This window comes from Diospyros lotus, chromosome 1 (assembly GCF_014633365.1).
Source record: "Diospyros lotus cultivar Yz01 chromosome 1, ASM1463336v1, whole genome shotgun sequence".
NCBI lineage: Eukaryota > Viridiplantae > Streptophyta > Magnoliopsida > Ericales > Ebenaceae > Diospyros > Diospyros lotus.
The window spans coordinates 45,771,436-45,787,566 of NC_068338.1; the positions used below are offsets into that span (position 1 = coordinate 45,771,436).

Sequence of the window (16,131 nt, forward strand, 5' to 3'; positions counted from 1 at the left end):
TTTTCAAATTTGTAATTTAGAACACATTAAATTAACAGATCATGTAAACTTAAATATGTGCTCAATCTCTTATTCACTTCACAGAAATGGTAGTTAGAACAATGCCCGGTAATAGGAATTTTTCAAAAATTAAATAACACCTTAAACCATCTTATTTTGATAATTAAATTAGTTTAGAGTGCTATTTTAATATTATTTTAAAATAATAATATAGGGAGGAGTTTGGCGGAGGGCGCATCCGTAATTTAGTGAGGAGAGTAGGGTGTTTATGGTAAAAGAGCCGAGATTCTCAAGATTCTTCCGATTGTCAATCGGGCACGCGCCCTCCACACCCCCCCTTTTCCTCTTTTCCACATAATGCATTCATACGAACTCTCTTTAAACATCAATCGCAATCTGAGTCTCTCCAATTTTGGATCAAGCGTGTGGTGTTTCTTCGATTCCACAAGCCCTAGCTCTCTGCTGGAGGTGTATTTTCTATCAACTCTTTCATTCTCCCGATTTCGGTTTTGGTCTTCGCAACCTCTCTTGTCTCTCAGTGTTGAGCGTTACTGGTTACGACTTACGAGGTATGCTTTGTGGTTTCTACGATTGGACTTCTTTAATCTTTTCTTAATTTCCTTTTCTCTTTTCAGTTTTCTAGCTTTTGTTTTGTTTGAATTCAGTCTGTTCCTTATTGTTTGCGGATTGGTCGAAATGAGCTTTTCGTGATTGGTGCAGAATTAGCGAGTCAATTTTGATTTTATGAATGAATGGAGGGATCCGGCTTTACTATCAATTTATTGTTTCCTAGTAAGTGTTGCCCGACCAAGGAAACAAAAAAAAGCGAAAGGCTTCGTAAAGATTTTTCAAGATTGATTATGTAGGGCTGATCAAAAACCTTTAGATTAAGAATTTTATTCTTTAGAATAATCTGAAAGCAGAAAGGTTCTCTGTTGCTGTCTAGATGAAAGAAAACCCTTCTTTAATCAAAGTTTCTCGAAATCTTTTTTACAGAAAGGGTTCCTTGTTGGTGGTTTTCTGGACATTTTCCTCAATGCAAACAGGGATCAGTTCTTCCAAAAACTGAACTTCTCCTTTCTTTTTCTTTCTTCATTTATTTTTAAGATATTTTATTTTTACAATTTAAACAAAAATAGGAACTTTTCATTCTTCTAATGGTAGAAAACAGACCTGCTTTTTTCAGTAGATTGTGATGCTTTCACTACTGTAATCTAACTCCAATGAATGTGATTCAGAAAGAATTAGTTGCATATGGGTTTCAACATTTTATCAATGGCCAAAGGAGCTAAGCCCATGAGATTATGAACAACGAATTTCTGCACATCTGCGCTAGGCATACGACCCACATGCTATTTTCAGCTTTAAAATAATAAAATGTGTCTAGTTGTCAACAAGACTTACGATTTGTACTATGGTAGGAGTTGAAAGACATTCTTATGTCAGTATTGTAGATGTTAAATGAGCCATCCTGCAATTCATGTAGCCACCTAGCACCTGCAGGCGCATTGTTGTTTTAAATGATGAATCTGGGATCAGTTTCTTATTTGCTACTAGATGTCTTTGAGTTGGTCTGTGGACTTGTCCTGATGTAGTCTGACTGCATGAAATTTTGGTGGCAATATTCTTGGAATGGGTGTGTGCATGACAACTTGTCTGCTTTTACTGTAAATCAACTTGTTCAACTTCTTAGGGCTGGTGATCATAGCTCAAATTTTGATTTTGGGTTAAGCTTTCTCATTAAATAATTGGACGTGATTGGTCTATGCTTTCAGGATGTTGGACCGAGCGGAAGACTCAACAAAGAACAGAATGAATGGCTATTTCAGAATCCAAATACTTTGGTAGAACAAGAAAATAACAACACACTTACGCAATCAAAAACAGTAAGCTAATCAGAACGAAAACGAACAAAAAATAGGAAGAGGACACTAAAAATTTATCGTGGTTCACCCAAAGGGCTACGTCCACGTTGAGCTGAGTAAGAAAGAGCTCACTGTACTATATCAAGTAGGGTTACAAAGATCCGAACAAACAGACTGTACATCAATGGTCCTTCTAATAAAATAGTGTCACAATCATCAAATAAAGATTAGAAGCAAACCTAAGAACCAGAGATTACAGCAAGAAACAAATCTATACAAATCAAAGATAGAGCTTACTCCAAAACCCACAGCCAATCGATATCCCTTCTTCCCTCTTTTCTTTCTGCAATTTCTTTTGTCTGATTTACTATCCCGAGGCATTGTTCCATTTATATGAGAGTTGAACAGCTGAGATAGGATATGATAAAGGCAGCATCAATGGCTATCTGTTAATTGTAGAGCACGATTAACAGAAAGGCAATAAGGACAAGCAAAAGGGTGTCGGGCAAAGCAAGGACAATCAAGAGGCGCCAGACAGCAGTGAAGAGGCCCTTGATGGTTGCAATTTGGCGTTCCATCAGCCGTCCACGTGGACTGTTGAGGTTGCCGAATCCCTCCAATCAAGACGGCAACATTTTGATGCTTCACCCACAACAATCTCCTCCTTGAAGCATCAAGAGGAGAGTGAACCCAATACTCGGAAAAATAGTGCAGCATGCTTCAATTTCTTACCATCATCGCTCTAGTCAGTTGAAGGATTAACCAACATCATTGTGCAGCAAACTCAAGCAAAGCTTGAACTTGGCTGCGGTCAAAATCTTGGTTCCCACATCAGTTGGATTTTCCTCGGTAGATACCTTTTTAATCATCACAATTCCATTTGTTACCAATTCTCAAACAAAGTAAAACTTTACCTCAATGTGCTTAGACCTCTCATGATATACCGGATTTTTACAGAGGTGGATAGCACTTTGACTGTCTGAGAACACCACCACTTTGCTTTGAAGCAAATTGATTTCCCTCAGGAGGCCTTGAAGCCATATGGCTTCTTTAAAGGCATCAGTGATTGCCATGTATTCTGTCTCAGTGGAAGACAATGCAACTAGAGGCTGCAATTGTGACTTCCAACTGATGCAATTACCTCCCAATGTGAAAAAGTAAGTTGTAGTGGATTTCCTGGAGTCTTTATCACCTGCAAAATCTGAATCTACATACCCCACAAGATAAAGATTATCATATCTTCTTTTATAACACAAACCAATGTCAACAGAACCATTTATATATCTAAACAAGTATTTCAAGGCATCCCAATGAGGTTTCCCAGGGTTTGACATGTATCTACTTAGTAAGGAAAATTGAATAAGTAAGGTCAGGCCTAGTACTAATCATAGAATACATAATGGTTCCTATGGCATTTGCATAAGGTACATTTTCCATCTTAATGATTTCAGAATTTGAAGTGGGACACTGAGCTTTTGAAAGCAAGAAGTGACCAGCTAAAGGGATCGATACAGTTTTACAATTATTCATGCCAAATCTTTGCACAGCCTTTAACAAGTAATCATGTTGCTGTATTTTTAAACTGAAATTGCTTCTATTTCTTTCTATTTTCATTCCTAGGATTTTCTTAGCATGCCCTAAGTCTTTCATGTCAAATTTCATATTTAACATAGATTTTAATTCACTGATTTTGGACTTGGATTTGCTAATTAACAGAATATCATCTACATATAGCAGCAAATAAATAGGGATATCGAAAAGGGTAAAATAGAAGCAATTATCATACTGACTCCTAACAAAGCCAATTTCAGAGACAAATTGGTCAAATTTCTTATACCATTGTCTAGGTGACTATTTTAGGCCATACAATGATTTCTTTAATAAACAGACATGCTTAGGTTTAATTGATTCAGTATACCCAACCGGCTGTACCATATATATTTGTTCTTCCAAGTCACCATGCAGGAAGGCTGTCTTAACATGTAGTTGTTCAAGTTCTAAGTCAAAATGAACCGTAACAGCTAGCATTAAACGGATAGTTTTAAACTTGACAACTGGGGAAAATATTTCATTATAATTTATTCCCTCTCTTTGGGTAAAACCCTTTGCAACTAATCGTGCCTTGTATTTAATTAGTTCAGAGGGTGACATACCCTCTTTTAATTTGTACAGCCACTTACATTGGATTAATTTTTGATCCTTTGGTCTGGGAACAAGTTCTCAAGTTCTATTTGCAGCAAGAGATGCCATTTCTTCATCCATGACTTGCTGTCATTTAACACTGTCTTGAGAGTTGACAGCCTCCTCAAAAGTAGAAAGCTCACTATCCCTCAATTCATACCCAGCAACTAAGGCACAGTAAACTAAATCTGAATATACATATCTGGAGGGTGGTCTCACTGCCCTCCTGCTCCTATCCCTGGCTAGTTGATAGTCACTAAGATCCTGTTGGGGAACATTGGTTTGTTCCTCCTCAATCTCAGGGTTTTCTGTTTGTTCCTCTTGATCAGAATTTTGATCAGAGGTATGGTTAGTGGAGGAAGGAACATTCCCCAAATCTGGTCCAAATGAGGCTGGAGCACCAGACGTGTTATTTCCCACAACTGGTTGCTCCACCTGAATTTGAGTATCCTCTAGAATAGTATGATCATCTAGTTTTCTCTTATCATTGGATTCTTCTATGTTTGTTGTCTTACAAGGGAATTTAGATTCATTGAATATGACATCTCTACTAATGATTATCCTAACTCCACCTGAATGCCTATCCCACAACCTATATCCCTTAGTACCTTCTTGGTAGCCTACAAACACACATTTTTTGGATCTGGGTTCTAACTTTCCTTCAGATTGATGAGCATATGCCTCACAATCAAAAACTCTTAGGTATTCAAAATTTACTTTCTTACCAGTCCACATTTCTTCAGGGCATTTGAATTTTAGGATTGTTGAAGGGCTTCTGTTGATTAAATAAGATGCTGTTGAAAGGGCCTCACCCCAAAAAGATTTAGGCATTCCTAAGGTAAAAATAATGCACCTAACTTATTCAAATAAGGTCCTATTCATTCTTTTAGCCACCCCATTTTGTTGGGGTGTATTTCTAACAGTCTTATGCCTAAGTATGCCTTGTGAATTACAATATGCATTAAATTCTCTATTACAAAATTCCAATCCATTGTCTGTTCTTAACACCTTAATCTTCTTATCAGTTTGGTTTTCTACTAAAATCTTCCATGTTTTAAATTTTTCTAATGTCTGATCCTTGGTTTTTAGTAGGAATACCTAAACTTTTCTAGTGTAATCATCTACAATGGAAAGGAAATACCTGTTACCACCATAGGAGGGAACCTAGGAAGGTCCTCACAAATCAGCATGCAGGTATTCTAGGAATACCTTTGCCAGGTGAGTCCCTTGATGGAAACTCAACCTATGTTGCTTGCCCAGGATACATGGCTCACAGAAATCCAAGGATTCGGCAAACACTAGTCCAAGGTAGCCTTGGTTTTTCAGTGCCTGCAGACCTTTCAGGCTCATGTGACCAAGTCTCAAGTGCCATATATCTATCTCATCAGATTTTATAATGCAAGCAGAATGCATATTAACAAAAGGATGATAGCAGCCATTTAAAATGTACAAACCATATTTCTTAGTGCTAGACTTGATTAGATTATCACCTTTAAGAACATGCATGAAACCATTCTCTGCTTTATATAAAAAACCTAACTCATCAAGTGTGCCTAGAGATATTAAGTTTCTCTTTAAGCCTGGTACATACCTCACATCAGTTAGGATTCTCACTTTGTTATCATGCAGTTTTAAAGGTATATCACCAATTCCCTGTACACTACATGATTGATTATTTCCTATATAAACTGTACCAATTTCCTTTTGATTAAAGTTTTGAAACCATTCTCTATTAGGGCACATATGAAAAGAACAACCGGAATCCATTACCCACTCATTTTCAATAGATGAGCTAGAGACAGTAAGAACTTCAGCTAGACAGTTTGAACTACCTATATTTACATTTGTGTTACCCCCATGTTTCTGTTTTCTAATAAAATCATAACAATACTTTTTAATATGTCCCTCTTTTCCACAGTGGTAGCACTTCCATTTTGTTTGTTTCTGTTTTCCCTTCTTATCCTTTTTCTTTCCTTTAAACCCTGTTCCACTAGATTGATCACTATTTCCCATGTAATTCTTTTTTATCAGTTTTAGCTTTCACAAACAGATTGTTACCAGATTTCTTTATTGTATTTAGTTCAAGTTCTCTTGCTTTAATACCTGAGATTACAAGATCTAAGCTAGGAACTATTCCAGTATAACGTAATGCATGTTTAACAACATCATATTCATCAGGCAAAGAATTTAATAAAATCATTGCCTTACTAGTGTCTCCCAGTGCTTGGTCAGTACCTCTTAACAATAGAGTTAATCTAGTAAATTCATCTACATTTTCATCCATTGATTTAGAAGTATCCATTTTGAAGTTAAACAACATGCCTTTTAAATATACAAGATTTGGAGCAGTCATAACAGAAAATAGAGAATCAAGTTTATTCCAAAGATCAATAGGGTTAGACATACCATCTACCTTCCTTATAACGCTGTCATCGAGATGAAGAAATATGAGGTTGTAAGCCTCCTCTCTGATCTCCTCAGTTCAAGCAATCTGGTCGATAAACCATTTTCGATCATCTGGTTCCAGTGCTATCAACACTTTGTGATAAGAGAGAAGGACTCTCATATTCTTTTTCCAACTACTGAAGTGTCCTTTTTCGTCAAATATTCCGATTTCAAATTAGGTGGACGACATCTTCGCTTTGCACGAAGGTAACCTAGACCTCTAGGTTGAGACTCTCTCAGCACACACCCACTAATCGAGAATCGAAGAAACCCTAGAGCCTCGGTTTGCTTTACAAAGCAAAAAACAAAGAACACCCAAACGCAGAAATCAAATGACCTAGATTCTGACTCAAACCCTAGAGCACGATTTATGAAACCGAGCTCTGATACCACTGTTGGATCGAGTGGAAGACTCAACAAAGAACAGAATGAATGGCTATTTCAGAATCCAAATACTTCGGTAGAACAAGAAAATAACAACACACTTACGCAATCAAAAACAGTAAGCTAATCAGAACGAAAACGAACAGAAAATAGGAAGAGGACACCAAAAATTTACCATGGTTCACCCAAAGGGCTACATCCACGTTGAGCTCAGTAAGAAAGAGCTCACTGCACTATATCGAGTAGGGTTACAAAGATCCGAACAAACAGACTGTACATCAATAGTCTTTCTAACAAAATAGCCTTACAATCATTAAATAAAGATTAGAAGCTAACCTAAGAACCAGAGATTACAACGAGAAATGAATCTATACAAATCAAAGACAAAGCTTACTCCAAAACCCACAACCGATCGATATCCCTTCTTCCCTCTTTTCTTTTTGCGATTTCTTTTGTCTGATTTACCATCCCGAGGCACTGTTCCATTTATATGAGAGTTGAACAGCTGAGATAGGATCTGATAAAGGCAGCATCGATGGCCGTCCGTTAATCGTAGAGCACGATTAACAAAAAGGCAATAAGGACAAGCAAAAGGGCGTCGAGCAGAGCAAGGACAATCAAGAGGCGCCGGACAGCAGTGAAGAGGCCCTTGATGGTTGCAATTTGGCCTTCCATCAGCCGTCCATGTGGACTGCTGAGGTTGCTGAAATTGCCCTCCAATCAAGACGGCAGCATTTTGATGCTTCACCCACAACACAGGAGTTCTGGACAATATAAGTTTTAAGCTTCAATTTTAGGTTTAATTTACATTGCTCAGAAGGGTAGTCCTGTTATTACCAGCTAGCAATTCAGAGGGTGCCATAGAGGACAGGCCATTTTGCTTGTGATTGAGAATACAACCAGGTCCATTGTAAGACTAATTTTATAGATCATAGTATGTAGCTAGCATTCATGAATTACTGAGCGAGTGTTTATCTCATCTTCACACATCAAATTTTTGCTTCACCTCCTTAGGAACGCTAGAGCATATATCAGGCATTTGAAAGGCCATGTTGATGTTGAACTATGTGTATTTCATTTTCCATTTTGACACTTTAATACTTAATAATGGGTTTCTTGAGGTAAAGATATTATGTCATGAATCAATTTCTGTTCATAATTTCCAGATTAGTTAATGCTCTGATAGTTTATTTTGCAGGCTAGATGATATTTGCTGGTGGCTACTGGTGCAAAGATGCTGTTGGTTGTTTCTTCAATTTGTCTGGTTACTAATCAAGCAACACTTTGCAGTAATGTAATTAGCCCTTAACTCTTAAAGCATAATGCATGCATGGTTTTTATGTATGTCCACTGACCAGCTTATTTTCCATGCAACTTAGTTTTTCCTGAAGTAGTTACCATGGTGTAACTCCGGGATCTGCTGGTTTGGGAGGGCCCCCCCGTGGGGGGGTCAGGTTGTAGCAGTATTGCTGATAAATTAATGTAGGTTTTGTTATAAAGGAAAGCCACTCACTGAACGTGTAGGATATAGATGCCCTTCCACAATTAAAGATTCAACTCTGCTTTTGTTGAAGAACTCAATTTGCTTTAATTATGGCTCTTGGCCCAGTTTATTTTCCCTTTTTGCTTTTCTTCCTAAGATGCCCATTTTCTTTGTTTTAGATCTCCAATATTGTTGTACTCCAGCACAGAGAGAATTTAGCAAGCATATTGCAAGTTAAAAATATGTGAGCTATTTTGTGTATATATTTTCTTTTTAGTTTTTATTATTATAAAAAGCCTGTATAAAACAAAAAATACCATAAAGGGGACCAGTCCTTTTCAAAGAATTATAGGGTACCAAAAGTTCACACTATTAAAGTCTAGGAATGAAAAAATCATCTATGAACTGCTGCAACTGCTCAAAGGGGGACAACAAAGAAGGAGAGCTCATCTTCAACAATAATACATATATATATATATATATATGTATGTATCCCTTCAAGTACAACCCTCACAAAGTGAAGAGCCTCATGAACTAGGGACACCAATTTATATATCTCTTCAAACATTAAATACAAGACCCTCTGCCCAAAAAACTCTTATTGCTTTTCCCACCATGGGGGAGTATATTTGCAAGAATGAAACTCGAAGTGCCCATTATCCTTTCCTTTTCCAAATACTTTTACGAATATGCTTTTTGATATAGAAGTATGCCTTTTTTGGGACTTCCATTTCAAAATTAAGAGGTTACTAATTATTCTAGTTGGCTGTGAAAGACATTCATTGTTCAAATGGAATCATTCTTTACTATTTCATTATCTATTTGTTCTTTTGATTGCATTCTCTTCATAAAAAAGAGTATCAACATAATAAATAAAGATATTTGAAAATGAAAATAATATTGTTCAAAATATAAAAAAATATTACTCCTGAAAAGTTTTAAAAAAGAATAGGATATCTGATTATTTTCCAGCAATTGGTCAGGACCAAGGAAAAAATACGCCTATCAAAATTTTCACATTTGAATAAAACTTTAAATAATTAATATAACAAAAAAAGGATGTCCAAATTGTACAATGGTTGACCCATGCGCAACTCCACCTCCAATAACATAAAAATTCTATCACTTAGGCTTGCATTTTCCGTAACCTAAATCATATAGAAAAGGCTTCGCACATAAAACATGACTTGCTCAAGTTGTCTGCTATAAGAATTGAATTAAGGACAGCTGTCCAAACAAAGAAGATAACAAGAGGGAGAGAACTGTATCTCCATATTGGCTTTCCAAGGAAGATCAGGACTTCCTTTGCACAAATAGCATCATGGAGAGAGTGTTATCAAGGGCAGCTGTCCAAACAAAGAAGATAACGCTAGGGAGAGCACTGGATCGCCATATTGCTTTCCAAGGAAGATCAAGAGTTTTTCACTAGTACCATCATAGAGAGTGACTGTAAGGGTCGCGTGATTCTTGACACAGCTTCAAAATATCTCTTGTCACAAGAAGAATGCAAAACTGTTAAGGAGTGAATGTAATAATAGTGATGATTATATTTGAAAATCTCTTTGTTTTTGCAATTTAGTGGATCCTATTAGCATCTGCTCTTATCTAGTACTGTTGTTATGCGTTGACAACCTGTCAATTGCTTTGTTAACTGTGCAATTATGTTTCTTCAATATTGAACTTTGCAATATCTGAAACTGAATTCAGTTGATGGGTTTGCTGAATTTGGGTGTATCCTGTTTTCTTTCTCTCAGGCCTTCCAAACAGCTAATCTCTTGGATTTTGCATCCAGCGGTTTTGGGAGAAAATTCACTAATCTGCAATGTAGAGTTCATTGGGAAAAGCCAGCTTTCAGGGATCACATTGCTCAACTCTTAGCGAGACAGAGAAGTTACCCAACTCCCAGAACTACTGTTTTTGCTATAGCAAATGAGGACGATGAAGCTGAAGCAGGCATTTCACCTGCTTGTACTGACAATCCTGTGCATTCAACTTCAGAACATGATGGTTGGTTTAAAGATCATGGGTATGAAGTTGTTCCTATCCAATCACAGTCAGGATCAGGCCTCTCTCAGAAAGCTGCAATCATGGGGAGCCAAGGAAACCTTCTTGATAAGTTAAAGGCTGTTCAGTTACATGTATTGGCAATGGAACAATGGAATGCTTCACGTCTTAATCTGTGCCACAGGTATAGCTGTTATGTTTGTGATAATTTAATAGATATGGAAACCTCACATAAGTATTCATGTATCTCCAATGTATTTTTGAACTAGAATATGTGTCCTTTTAACATTCACCATCTTCTATTTGTTAAACCCACCAATGCTAATGCTTAAAGTAATATTTGGAATCTACGCAATATAGGAATTGATAGATTTACTTATTCTCTATCTTCTATACATGCTTTATGCTTGTCACTGATTGAAACTTTTTGATTGGTGAAACTTTCTTTGTTCTGCCACAGAATAACACAATTTGCTGTTCCATATTAGTTATTGAATTCTTTCCGAAATATTCATGATTTCAATTTGTTCTGATTATTATTTCATGATCTGTATATGTATGGTGTCCATTGATCTAATGTTTTATGCTGATACCATGTCAACATTTGGAGACTTTGTAAGGCTGGCAGCCTTAATTGTATTAGATTTTGTACTTCATCAAATTGAAATAACTATGTCAGTGAAGTTCAAAATTTTGGTGAAGAGATCAGACTGCATTTGTAGAAAAAGATTTGGAAATATATTCACTTTTCTTTCTTCAAATGTGTTCTTTTGTTTTTGTAAATGGGGTTTGCAAGTGCCCAATCGATTGTTTGTTTTTGGCAGAAGATATTCAGTGAGCGCATCAAACTTAATTCATTATTTGGCATTGAAAAACCTGGATATCGAGCAGCTCAAGGAAGATCTTTCTTCTATTGGTCTTCTGAATTTAGAGACCATCAATGGTTATGTCCTTGCAAGTCTTTCTGCTGGAATCCAGATGTTAGAAAATCTGAAATCTGGACCTTCAAATCACGAAGATGATGAGGACGAGTGGATTTCTACTGAGAAGAGTTTGAATAAACCCAAAAGGGGGGGATTTACCCTAAATGTGATGAGGAAAAAGGCATCCATTAATAAGGAGTCATTATTGGGCGCACTTAAAGACAAGGGAACTGCTCATATCATGGTAACAGTTGGCGAAGAAGTGCTAAAAAGTGAAACACGTATAGCTGATCTTCTTAAAACAGGAACCACTATCATTCGTATCAACTGTGCACATGGAAGCCCAAGTGTTTGGAGTGAGATAATCAGAAGGGTTAGAAGAAGTTCTCAAATGCTGGAAAAACCATGTCGGATTCTCATGGATTTAGCTGGGCCAAAGCTCCGAACTAGTAAGCTGAAAGCAGGTCCGTGTGTGATGAAAATATCTCCTAAGAAGAATGCCAGTGGGGAAGTGATCTCCCCAGCCCAAGTTTGGCTGTCTCCCAAAGGAGCAGGCCCCCCACCCACTAATTTATCTGTCAATGGTGTTGTCTATGTAGACGGGCACAAATTTCTCAGTAAGCTCGAGGTTGGTGATACTGTAAAATTCTCTGATGCTAGAGGAAAGCGAAGGATACTAAAGATTTGCCAGAAGTTTCCTGTATTTGCTGGTGTTGGTTTCATGGCAGAGTGTTCCAGGACTGCATATGTTCAGTCAGGAACAAAATTATTTGTCATAGGAAAAAAAGGGAAGTCAAATGTTGGCCTGGTCTCAGATGTCCCTGCTGTTGAGCAGTTTGTAAGACTGAGAGTTGGAGACATGCTAATCATATCACGAGATGCATCAAATGATCAAGTTGAATCAGTTGGACCCTCAGATGGTGTTCATAGAATAACATGTTCTTCTGGATATCTTTTTGATTCAGTGGAACCTGGACAGCCGATTGCTTTTGATGATGGAAAGATATGGGGTACAATCCAGGGAACTAGTATTTCAGAAATTGTTGTTTCAATCACTCATGCAGGTCGTAGAGGTAGTAAACTTGGCTCAGAAAAGTCCATTAACATCCCGGAGAGCAATATTCGGTTTGAAGGCCTCACTTCGAAGGATCTTATGGATCTTGATTTTGTTGCTTCTCATGCTGATATTGTGGGCATATCTTTTGTCCGAGATGTTCATGACATCATTGTGCTTCGCCAAGAGCTTGAAAAACGAAAGCTTCAGAACTTGGGAGTCATTTTAAAAATTGAGACTAAAAGTGGGTTTGAGAAGTTGCCGTTACTGCTACTAGAGGCCATGAAGTTGCCAAATCCTCTAGGGGTTATGATCGCTAGAGGAGATCTTGCGGTGGAGTGTGGGTGGGAAAGATTGGCTGACATACAAGAAGAGATTCTATCTATTTGTAGTGCTGCCCACTTACCAGTTATCTGGGCAACTCAGGTGCTGGAGTCACTTGTCAAGTCTGGCGTGCCTACAAGAGCTGAGATTACTGATGTGGCAAATGGAAGGAGGTAAGAAATTAATTGATGCTTTCTCACTCATTTTTCTAATGCACCATTTGTTTTCAAGACAGTTTAGTTGCGAAGGAGTGGAAAGAAAAGAGAACAATATTTGGAACGTGAGATGTCTAATATTTTGTACCAATCAAAGAAAAAGCTGCCATTTAACCTGGCTCCTTATATATAACATGTTTTCTCTCTAAATGAAACTTAAAACATAAAATTCAGATTGTAATAATCTGATTGTACTTTGTTTCCTTGAAAATAAAATTAGATGTTATAAGCTAAAGACCAATCAAAGCAAAAGCTGCAATTTCTTTCTTCTTGTAATGTTAAGACCTTTCCTTATTTGTCTCCCCCTATCTAAACAAGGAAACCGGATGCCCTTGAGTTACAAAATTTTCATTGATCTCTGCTTGCTTTGAAGAAATATGGTGCTTTAATGGGTCAATAAGGATAACTGAGGATATCCTTTTTGTTTTTGCAGGGCAAGTTGCATTATGTTAAACAAAGGGACGCATATCCTTGAAGCTGTATCGACACTGGATACCATTCTCCACAGCAAATCTACAAAGGTGAAGGCAGAATTAAAGCCTTTTACAGTATCCAGTCAACTCTTCTAGTTCATTTCATTCTCTGGCTGCTTTAAACATTTCATCAGCTGTCTAGAGTTCCATGTATATAGAGCGCCCCTCCTCCCAGAACTTCTTTCGCCCTCTGATGTTATCTAGGACTCATCATGAGAATTTAATGGCTTGGTTTTATACACTTCCTGTTTCTTCTTTCAATTTATAGTCCTTATTGATCACAAATTTCACCTTAGAAGGTAAGATAGAATTTTTTTCGTGTTTCAATTTTTAATTTGGAGTTTTGAATTTATTTTCACTTTTGTGTTTTGAGTGTTTGTTTTGAAATTTTTGAAAATGCGTTTTTTTTTTTATTATTGTAAAAAATTATTTCTCAAAACGAAAAATTAAAAAATTTGTTTACTTTAAAATTTTTAAAAAATTATTTGATAATATTTTATTCCTAAACTAGCAACAATCGTCGCCACCAACGGTCGTTGGTGTCCATCGCTGGTTAGAGATTCCCATAATTAGATCCTATCGTTAGAAACGTCAAGACAAGAGAGTTAATATATACAAAATGAGTCAAATTTAACGGTTGAATTTTTATAGATATAATTTTTAATTTTTGATCATAATTGAAAAACACATTGTTAGTCACCATCGGCCACCGTGGTCAGTGATTTTCATCTATCAGAGGTAGCCACTCAATTACCTTCATCCCCATTGATTAATATATTCAAAAATTAGCAAGATCTAATAGTCGAATATTTATAGATTTTAGCTCAATTTTTTGGCCAAACCCAATTTTTGGACAAGCAAGGTGGATAGAGAGAGAGATATGGTGGATAAAGAGAGAAAGATGGCAGTGGCAAGACCGACAGCAGTGTGAGTGGTGGGGTGGGTTTCTATGGCCGACAAGGTGGAGGCAACCAAGTGGGTGCGAGCGACGTTGGCAGGGGAGACGGGGGGGTGATGGTGGTGGCGGGTTTTTCTCTCAAGGTCGAGGTTGATCTAGTGTGGGCGACGACGATGCAAGCTATGGCGATGGTGATGTGGATGTGATGACCAAAGCCCTTGGTCGTCAATAGCAGCGTCAATGGCTGGCCGTCTTGAGAATGGAAAGGATGAGGAGATGGTGGAGTAGGCAGTGAGTGTAGAAAAAGAAAAAGAGACTCGCGGGGGGGGGGGGGGTGTTTGTTTTTCATGTTTTAAATTTCTTAACATGTTTTTGCTGAAAACACTCAAAATATTTTGTTGTTTTGAGTTTTTTTTATAATTTTTTTTTTATTTTCAAAATTATGTTTTTGAAAACAAACTCCGTTATCTTTGAATTTTAATTTTTAATTTTTAATTTTAAATTTATTTTTAATTTTTTATTTTGATAGTTTATTTTCAAAAAATAGAAAATGCGTTTTGTTTGTTTGAAAAATTATTTCTCAAAACAGAAAATTAAAAAATGAATTCTGTTTGAAATTTTGAAAATATTTTTGTAATAATATTTTATTTAATAAATTTAATTATTTAGTAAATTAAAATTATTTAATACTAATATATTATTAAAAAATATACACATTTTAAAGTTGGTAGATTTTATAATATTTTTTCCTATTACAAAAATAAAATACGAATAAATAAATAAATTATCTCTTTTTTTCAGTGTTTCGGCAGCCATAATAATTTTATTGTTTTGAGTTTTTCTTATAATTTTTTTTTAAAAAAGATTCGAAACAGTAAAGAGAACATTATATCTTGGTGTGGAACAATTTCAGCATGAGCAGCAAACTCCATAAGATCCTTCGAAGTGAGGGCTTGAGATTGCCTTAGCAAATAATTTTGTTCCTGACTCAACACAAGCAGCAGCCCTGCTGGAAGTGGAACACACTCCTACGAATCCCAAACACGGCAAACTTATTGCAAATCTTCAGCATTCCTCGCTTTCCTCCAGCGTCAGATAATGTATTGTTACGGTATCGCCAACCTCAAGCTTACTGAGAAATTCTTGGCCCGTCTACGTAGAAACAAGCACAAGCACGGATCAGCTTTGAGCTTGTCTTTTCGGAGCTCTCGTCCTGCTATATCCATATATAAGAATTCGACATGGTTTTTCCAGCATTTTGAGTACTTCTTCTAACCCTTCTGATTATCTCACTCCAAACACTTGGGGCTTCCATGCGCACGGTTGATACGAATGATGGCGTGGCGCTCCTGTTTCCAGAAGATCAACTATAAATGTTTCATTTTTTAGCACTTCTTCGCCAACTATTTATTACCTTGACATGAGAGTAGAGAGTTCTCCACGACTTCTTATTAAAGGATGCCTTTTTCCTCATTCCATTTAGTGTAAATCTCCACCCCTCTTTGTTTACTCGAACTCTTCTCAGTAGAAATGCGCTGGCCTTCACCAGTTTAAAGGCCCAGATTTCGGATTTTCTAACATCCGGATTCTAGAAGAAAGAAGAAAGATCTTGCCATTGGTGGTCTCTTTAAGTTCAGAAAGACCAATAGAAGAAGGATCTTCCTTGAGCTGCTCGATATCAAGGCTTTTCAATGCCAAATAATGTTATTAGGTTTGCTGCACTCGTGAATACCTTCTACCACATATAAAATCTGAATTGGGCATTTGTAAATCACCCATATAGAATATAATAAAAGATCACATCTGAGTAAAGCGAAAGCGAAAATATATTTGGGAATCTTTTTCCACAGATGCATTCTGATCACCACATCTTAAGCTTCAT

The 16,131-nt window shown here is 36.8% G+C and overlaps 2 protein-coding genes across 8 annotated transcripts; one reads left to right on the plus strand and one right to left on the minus strand.

The window, feature by feature from the left end:
- The first annotated feature begins 340 nt into the window (after nt 1-340).
- Nucleotides 341-13,592, plus strand: LOC127808867 (plastidial pyruvate kinase 4, chloroplastic). 7 transcript variants are annotated; one of them, XM_052347563.1, is made up of 6 exons: nt 343-569; nt 1,776-1,886; nt 8,074-8,169; nt 10,113-10,546; nt 11,187-12,836; nt 13,312-13,592. In XM_052347563.1, exons 3-6 carry the CDS (start codon nt 8,110-8,112, stop codon nt 13,445-13,447), a joined length of 2,280 nt encoding a protein of 759 aa, XP_052203523.1. In that variant the 5' UTR covers nt 343-569; nt 1,776-1,886; nt 8,074-8,109; the 3' UTR covers nt 13,448-13,592. The 7 variants fall into 7 exon arrangements, with proteins under 7 accessions (XP_052203564.1, XP_052203555.1, XP_052203523.1 ...); XM_052347595.1 differs by lacking the exon at nt 1,776-1,886 and having other exon boundaries at nt 342-569; nt 11,190-12,836; XM_052347579.1 differs by lacking the exon at nt 1,776-1,886 and having other exon boundaries at nt 8,062-8,169.
- LOC127793938 (secreted RxLR effector protein 161-like) lies at nt 2,624-3,199 on the minus strand. Its single transcript, XM_052324759.1, has 2 exons — nt 2,810-3,199; nt 2,624-2,722 (listed from the first exon to the last, which is right to left on the minus strand). Exons 1-2 carry the CDS (start codon nt 3,197-3,199, stop codon nt 2,624-2,626), a joined length of 489 nt encoding a protein of 162 aa, XP_052180719.1.
- Nucleotides 13,593-16,131: the final 2,539 nt, after the last annotated feature.

Excerpts from the sequence above, each read along its gene's own strand:
- LOC127793938 (XM_052324759.1), bottom strand. The coding sequence starts at position 3,199 with ATGTCAAACCCTGGGAAACCTCATTGGGATGCCTTGAAATACTTGTTT. Across the intron at positions 2,723-2,809 it reads TCCACCTCTGTAAAAATCCG|GTATCTACCGAGGAAAATCC; the intron begins GTATATCATGAG and ends ATGATTAAAAAG.
- LOC127808867 (XM_052347563.1), top strand. The coding sequence starts at position 8,110 with ATGCTGTTGGTTGTTTCTTCAATTTGTCTGGTTACTAATCAAGCAACA. Across the intron at positions 8,170-10,112 it reads AAGCAACACTTTGCAGTAAT|GCCTTCCAAACAGCTAATCT; the intron begins GTAATTAGCCCT and ends TCTTTCTCTCAG. Across the intron at positions 10,547-11,186 it reads CGTCTTAATCTGTGCCACAG|AAGATATTCAGTGAGCGCAT; the intron begins GTATAGCTGTTA and ends TGTTTTTGGCAG.